We start from the raw sequence: 7,581 nt of genomic DNA, 5'->3' as shown, positions 1-7,581 counted from the left end.
AATCACAAATTCAGCTATTGAGTGGTAGTCGTCTCTACTCAGAATGAAATCAAGGACGTCCAAGTTCTCGATCATTCGACTTCTCTTCCGACTCATCGGTATGATAGCGAATTGCTGCTGCAGAGCCCAGCGCAAGAGCACCTTCACGACGAGCTGCGACGCTATCAGTTGTCAACGAGAAGCCTACCTGTGCTGGAGTTTTGTTGTATCGTTCACCAATTGCACGCAGAACACTCGAGTTGGTGAACTCTTTCGCTCGCTGTGGTCCCCCTAACGAGCCGTAGGCCGTAACAGCTATACCTGGGCAAACAATCGAATGTAGTGATGCACGAACTCCATTAAAACACTCACCGTTTGCTCGGCAATAGCTGACGAGGTCATTTTCGGGCAGCAAAGGGTGAACCTCAAACTGATTGGTCGCTGGTGGCCATAGTGAAGCGAAAGGTCTAAGCTCTTCCAAATGACGAGTTCCAAAGTTGCTGACGCCAATGCTTCTGACCTGTTAACAAGAGACATTGATTCGCATCGTTGAGTATCCTATTTTCCCTACCAAGCCGGCATGTACCATTTGTTCCATAGCAGCCCAGGAACCAAGTCTACAATGCTTCCAGCTGCCATCGTTGGTTGTACCTGTTATGATGGTATCAAATAGGCCCTTGTCATAACAGAGAAACTTCAGTGCTCTCTTCGCTGGATGAGAAAGTGTGGAACGTCGCACCGTAAATTTCAGAGGCCGAAGAGCCTCCTTCCTACATGGCAACGTCGTCTCCAACAGCGAGGGCCAATGAATGAGTATCATATCAATATAGCCGAGATCAATCTCCTCGACAATCTCCAGGATAGCCTTGAACGTTGAGTCGTAGCCCATTCTTTGTGGAGGTATCTTCGATGTGATGAAGACTTCTTCCCGTGGTATTCCAGATTTCTTCACAGCTCTGCCGACAGCACCTTGATTTTCGTACCTGTTACTTGCGTGTATTGTGCCAGAAATCGCCGAATGTACGTACACTATCGCAGTGTCGATGTGCCTCCCGCCTAGTTCCAAGAACATCAGGACCATCTCTTCCACTTCAGTCTCGTTTTTGTAATGACCCAGACCCAACCCCAACAAGGGCATGTCGTACCCACTGGAGAGTCGAACGCGCGACACACGACGCTGTGACGTAGCAGTGATATAAAACAGAATGGTAGGTAGGATGCAGTGGTATACGAACGGAAACATCATTATCGTGCGGCAAACTACACTGTAGTGAATACAGACTTTCGGATAGCGTCCATACCCCTAAAATATGGCATCCAGCGGCCGCACAGTCCTCGCAGCATGAAATCAGCCAATTTCTCCCCATCTTGCAGTGGTGTTGCACGAGAAGCGTGGTCCTCGGCTGTTCATTACTAATAGATATACATCTCCATATGGGAACTATGAAAATAATATCTCTCTGATCTTCATTATCATTTCTTCATGGTGTGTACTAATGTGATGATACGAGACGTACTTATGTGACCAAAATTGGTCGATTTCCCTTTTCCTTGCTGGGACACTAACCTGCTTTCAGGTCCACTACCCGAGAAGCGTGGTCACTCTATCAGCGCTCTAGCGCTAGTGTCAGTGATAACAATTTTTGAGATGTGGGCACAAATCCCGTGTCAGTACATCTCGATCATCTTGTTTGTGTAACCCCAGTATACTGTGTCAGCGTAGCCCTCATAGGATAAGCGATAATGAATCACCGTATGACCCTAGAAGGTATGATTCGTGACAATCAAGGCAGTCGACAATTCCACCCAGACAAAGGTTCTAACGGGTTTCGGACCCCGATAGCCAGATTCGAAGTTCAGAGTGCTAACCGCTACACGATAGAACCAGTTCACATCTGTTGAGCTGAAAATTTGTCCTCCGGGACTCTGACTCCAAGACCGTCTCAGTCTGAGACTCAGTTCGTGTGTGATCGAATATTCCACCCGCATCCGAAACATGTCACATTGCTTCACATCTCGCCGTTGGCGGGCCGCCACATCACACTTCCCAGTGTGATCCTGTCTCCCACGACGACCCTTCGATAGACATACATACAACCGACGGTTGTACCCGTCCCACCCACACTACAACACGAAGCATCGGACGTGTACGCAATATCAACTAATGTTAGCAGCCACATGAACATAAGAGGCAAGACGAGTCCTCATTGCGTTAGCCTACATACTGACTGCTACTTGGGATCTCTCTCATCACAGTGCGACCCTAGTAGTGCCCATTGGAAGATCTCGCGAAGGGCTATACGGTTCAGTTGTGGTGTCAACAAGTGTGAGCCTGACGTCTAGAATTCTGTCAGAAAAACCTTCCAGAAAAGTTCGCTGCGCCTCCGCGGCCCTTTACAGTGCAGATGAGTATAACTACTGTAACATCCATCACTAGCACTACAATGAATAATCCCCATTGTGGGAATCCCATATCAGTTTTCTGTGGCCGCTCCCTTACGGAAGGCCACCCCGCACTATAACTCAAACCATAAGGCACGTGCGCAGTATCGATCGGTGATAGCAGCATCATGAACATAGGGGAGCGAAACCAATAGTGATTTCGTTAGCCTACCTACGCTCTCTCGACTGGACAGGGCATCGACGACAAAAGGGCTTTTAATTTGATACGGGAAAGCAGTGATCAGTATGTTACAAACAGATGCACGTGTAGGACGTCAATCCTTACGCTGAGAGGTCGGCGACTCGACGACTATGTCCAATGAGCCTGACCAAAACACCATTCAGCGCTTGGACCCTCTCCTGTGGTACTCACTTGATCGTGTTCGGCGACCATCCGAGGTGCCAGTAGCCAGAGCCTCTCTGATACCAGCCTCCGCCATCGCCTCGACGGTGGGCAGTAGCTCCTGACACGACAGATACTCTCGAGAAAGCTGAAGACTACCCACCTGTTCGATCATCTCGATGGCTTTAATTCTGATGGACTGTACAATACCGGCCACTGCTTTCTTCACGACGGTATCCATTTCAGCTGCCGCACTACAACAACAACAACTAGATGCCACCACTTACAGCAGATGATACTAGTAAGCTATTCACTGATTGCGAGCACCAAAACAACCTTAGCAAGAAGAAGAGCGACCTTACTGATCAGCTTGGATATCAGCGACCGATCGAGTTCCTGTCAGACGCCTAGCAGCAGCTCCTCGACGAGTCGGCGCCGGGTTCAAGCTTCTAGATCTTCCTCCACCAACAGCGCCTACCACTCCTGGAGGAACTCCCTCACATCAAGCACGACTAACCGAGTCACCTTTAGCGTTCTGCGACATCGACCTTGTGACAGTCCCCGATGGCATTCTACTTCTCCCCTTCGGTGTCACGTCTTGGTTCACCACCAGTTGTGCCATTGATGCGCGACCAGCGGCGTTACCTTCCAGACGGCTGCGCTTCTTGGGAGATGGTCTGAGCCGTGGTAGGCTCTTCAAGCAAACAAGATTAAAACCGCCAACCTGATGGGTTCTACGCAGTCCGTATCGGTGTAATCGTCTCGTATGTCCACATCCTTCAAACTCTCTTCCTCTTCCACTACAGGGCACATAGAACGATCGTCCTGAAAATCGTCCTTAGCACGATTGGAATGGCCTTCGAGACGAGCCTCATCCTTCAGAAGGAGAGGATCTTTCCCGAGATCACCCACAAAAAAAGGTTTACTCAAAAACCGAAAGACCACGCAATAGGTGAGCATACCCTTGGCAGAGGCGGCCGCGTGTCGATGAGCAGAGAATCATGCGGGCTTAGAAACCCACTGGGATTGGGGTCCTCGCTCCTGAACGGCACACGAGCATAACACGATAGCAGCGAGGGTGAGATCACCCTTCATAAGTGACCGACATGGCATCCACATCATCGTCATCATCAACGTCGATCATCTCTCGGTCTCGAGCCACAGCTGCCACCGCCTCCTCCCTTATGCCCTCGCACTCCTCGGCCGAGATCGTCTTGTAGTCTATCTGACAGGCAGCTAGTATTGCTTTGTACTCAAACAGGAAATAACCTGTATCGCCGAGAAAGTGTTGTAAGTCGCCTGGAAACGCTTAGTAGCGGGACTCACCGTTACCAACATTAACACCATGGGAGGCGCCTGCCAGTGAGATGCTTCACCCAATAGCAAGAACACTCACCGGCAAAGGAATGCTGGGTTCCATCGAGTTTTGAAAGAGCCTCGTTAGCTTTGAATTACGGTAGGGCACATTCTAAAGCGTAAAATACACATCGGCTAATCAGCACATCTCATCATCTACTCTATTTTTCTTGAGGGCCCAGAGCATTCGGGCGAGCGCAAAGTGACTTGTATTGATCGCTGTAGACTCTCTCAGAGCTCCGCCGACATTTCCTGTCTAGAGGAAGCAGACTCCCTGAAGGGAGCGACTCATTCGAGCGACCCACCACACGATTGTCCTCAAGGCCAGCGAGGTCCACCAGCATGATTCGACCCATCGGCACGACTTTCTTCTGCTCATGGAAAGACAGACCCGACCTGAAAAGAATCCCTACGATGATGCGAGCAACGGAGTTCACGAGTAAGTTTTATTCTGACCTCCGTCCTCTTCCGGAAGATGCTACTGGAGCACCTGCAGGTGCGTTGCGTTGCCTTTTTTGGACCTGTCATAACAGTTCTTTCCGGCGACCAGAAAAATCGCAATTCACCTGTATCTGGAGTGTGCAGTGACTCCGTGAACTCTGCTGGTTGATAGCGGTGCTACCGACGGCTCTCAGACTGATAGCCCCCTCATACGCCTGGAGAAGCTCGCCGGAGCTTGTCACTTCTCGCTCGACAAGACCCATGATGGTCACCTGTTCCATCAACGAGGATACGCAGCAAATCTCTCGAGTTAAGGAGTGATCACCTGCCCGAGACTATCCTCAAGCATCTTCAAATCTCGGAAACCCCCGTCTCTATCCAGCAACGCGGGTTGACTACCGCTCCCAACACCTCTGCGACCTCCTCCACCGGGACCTGCATGTTGTTGATCCGTACCTAGGGAAGATACGAGCATCTGGGAAAACTCACAGAGATCCGATTCTAATGTGCTTCTACTTCATGATGATGCAAGGAGTACCCGACTAACCATACAGCTAGATATGCGGTTGTGTCGGGGCGCATATCTTGGACCTCGCAGTCAAATCGAGGCTCGAGTCAGTCAGATTTTCCGGCAGAAAAAAGTTCAAAAAAGATCCATCTCCACTTAAGGAGGAATACTAGCTGATGCCCAGGCGCACTTTGAGCGAGGAGATCTCGAACCTTCTCCTGATAGATTTCAAAGACAGACATCGTCACCATCATATCACCTACAACGAACTCGAGTTATCTCCAGGACACATCTGATATTGCCTCCTAATGAACACATCTCACTTGTAACTCGTTTGAAGATCCGCTCCACGCACATAGGAATCAGGCCGGTCTCGTTTCCGCTAACAACTGGCTCAGCGGGTTGACCTTCTATGCCCTGAAATCAGAAGCCAATACAAACGCTGTTATCATGAACGCACTTCATCTCGTGACTCAATCGGAGTCACCATAACTAACAATTGATACACAATGGATCCTTTCAATTTGTAAGGAACAAATAACGCTCGAAATGAACGGTATAACGCAAGGACCAGGAGGCTTGACATAGCCTCTGCCACACAAACAGAAGATCTACAATCGACCCTCATTGAACGTAGTGCAGTATCATTGCTTGACCGTGGTGAAATATAGCGAGCTTGTTGCCAGCCTTCGCAGCTACTCGAGGCTATACCCTAGCTGCTACTTACCTCGGTGAGATAGTCTAACTGATAGAGGACAAGACCTCCTCGTCTCAGAAACGAGACAACGAAATAGACGAACAAAGTCTTCGGGCCGGAGACTCCGGTAAAATGTATATCTCTCATCGCGAATTTCATGACGCGAAACTTGCTTACAAATCGTGGATCGACTTGACACATGCCCTTGTTGAACCTGCGCATAACGTGGAAAGCGTCCAGTCTGACAGTCATCTCCGGGAAGATACTCTGTCTTACAGTGAGACTCGACCCGCAGCAGTTTTTGTCCGCGTAGATAACTCGTGGGTATGGTACACCACGAGGGCGAGATGCCGGGCTTCGGGCAAGATGCCCAAAATCTATACTGTTAATGGTAGAGGATCCTCGAGGGTCGACAGGCTGGCCTTGACCTCCAAAAGGGTCTATCATGTCGTTGTCGTCACTGGAATGTGTACGCAAGCAGTCTGGGCCATAGAAGATTTTCCTGTCATCGAATCGGCACGCTACCATAATGATGAGCGCGACTATCATAGTCATCACCAGGACTCCAATTACTCGTGAGCAATCATGCTCTCTAAGCATCCACGAATGTACTGTCGGACAGTACAATCGAGACCCGAACTTGTGCGACCGACGACTGGTGGTAGCTTCTCGAACACTTGGAGAATATGTATGTCAACAATGAAAACGGGTAGAAGTTAATCACCAACACTCATATGATGTCAGTAATATCCAATATTGTAGAGAAGGTGCTGGACATAGTGGCCAGCTACCGAGCGATGAATTTTGATGTGAACTCCGTCGATAGCTAGCTTGTTATTTTCCGTGACATCAATCGTGTCAAGCTGACGAGCCGCCAGCGAACATCTCCAAGGCGGTTCAAGATTTCAGCTCAAAATTCCGTATTGACTTGCTCGACGAATAAGTATGAATATGTCGCATATCCCTCTCACCTGCATAGTGAAGGTCTTCCCACTGCCGCTTGCTCCATGTGCGAAAACTGTGCAGGGGACGTGAGATAGAACCTTGCCACAACAAACGTGATTATCTACGGATCACAATTCGCATGCAACCCCACCGCGGCATCGATTCCTCGAGCGACGTGCGTCTTGAATATGGTCGAGGTTGTCACAGAAGAGTCTGAGTCACATGATGTTGACATCTAACGCCCACGTCCGACAACGAGGAAGGAGAGGTACGAGAACGAGGCACGAGTTGGCGCGAAAGAGTAAATTACCAAAGACGTGATCGAATGGAAATTCCTTCGGCAGCTCTCGATGACGAGGGTCTTCCAATACCTGGCGAAAGTATCATATTCGAATCAACCCTGACGAGGAGATATACATTTCCGATAACTTACTATCCTCTTCTTATCAGCAGCTGTGATTACGCACTGTGATGTCCCTTCCGCCCCACACCCGAACAGTGGTCGCACACGTGCACAAACCTAATCATGCATCCACACGAACTTCAGGGCCTGTTAGTTCCATCATCACACGAGCACAGTGCTCTCACAGCCCATCGCCAGAAGTGTTCCGATTTTTATACACCAGAAGTTTCCAATACACCAGTTCCGTCCAAGAATTTTGTCCCGGACTGCACTACCATAACGTTGGCTTTCAACCCGCTAATGGCATCCCTCGGAGAGCTGGCAACTGAACCCATCCCCGCCACATGGCCTGTTGCTGCTGACATATTGGGAAATTCTACCAACACACACGACCAGATTGATTAACAGCGAACTATTCAAACATAACCCCCTGGTGATGGAGAGACCAAGGCAATTCTGACATGACG

General features: G+C 49.5%; 3 protein-coding genes across 3 annotated transcripts in view; all 3 read right to left on the bottom strand.

Annotated features, from left to right (window-relative positions):
• The window catches only part of Pmar_PMAR019205 (aldo-keto reductase, putative), a gene marked incomplete at its 3' end in the record, with an annotated part of 1,386 nt that extends 132 nt beyond the window's left edge, over nt 1–1,254 (bottom strand). The window contains exons 1-6 of the mRNA XM_002780258.1: nt 1,008–1,254; nt 754–962; nt 551–630; nt 352–499; nt 188–300; nt 1–141 (exon numbers count right to left, since the gene is read on the bottom strand). The exon at nt 1–141 is cut by the window's left edge and continues 4 nt beyond it. Coding sequence (XP_002780304.1) covers nt 1–141; nt 188–300; nt 352–499; nt 551–630; nt 754–962; nt 1,008–1,225 — 909 coding nt within the window. The 5' untranslated portion in view covers nt 1,226–1,254. The remainder of the gene's footprint in view (nt 142–187; nt 301–351; nt 500–550; nt 631–753; nt 963–1,007) is intronic.
• Nucleotides 1,255–2,696: 1,442 nt separating this feature from the next.
• On the bottom strand, nt 2,697–3,577 carry Pmar_PMAR019204 (hypothetical protein; the record flags this gene model as incomplete). Its single annotated transcript, XM_002780257.1, has 6 exons — nt 2,697–2,746; nt 2,795–2,885; nt 2,928–3,018; nt 3,127–3,238; nt 3,341–3,458; nt 3,503–3,577. 6 exons carry the CDS (start codon nt 3,575–3,577, stop codon nt 2,697–2,699), a joined length of 537 nt encoding a protein of 178 aa, XP_002780303.1.
• Nucleotides 3,578–3,848: 271 nt separating this feature from the next.
• Pmar_PMAR019203 (kinesin heavy chain, putative) lies at nt 3,849–7,479 on the bottom strand (the record flags this gene model as incomplete). The annotated part of the gene is made up of 15 exons (XM_002780256.1): nt 3,849–3,989; nt 4,034–4,120; nt 4,161–4,232; nt 4,281–4,376; nt 4,426–4,516; nt 4,577–4,641; nt 4,687–4,833; nt 4,887–5,017; nt 5,260–5,328; nt 5,393–5,486; nt 6,738–6,809; nt 6,863–6,924; nt 7,022–7,082; nt 7,145–7,231; nt 7,390–7,479. The coding sequence occupies 15 exons, from the start codon at nt 7,477–7,479 to the stop codon at nt 3,849–3,851; spliced, it is 1,365 nt and encodes a 454-aa protein (XP_002780302.1).
• Between the last annotated feature and the right edge of the window lie 102 nt (nt 7,480–7,581).

This window comes from Perkinsus marinus, assembly GCF_000006405.1.
Source record: "Perkinsus marinus ATCC 50983 genomic scaffold scf_1104296944428, whole genome shotgun sequence".
Lineage (NCBI taxonomy): Eukaryota > Perkinsozoa > Perkinsida > Perkinsidae > Perkinsus > Perkinsus marinus.
Note: the sequence above shows the minus strand (reverse complement) of the source record. Positions and strands in the feature narration are given on the sequence as shown.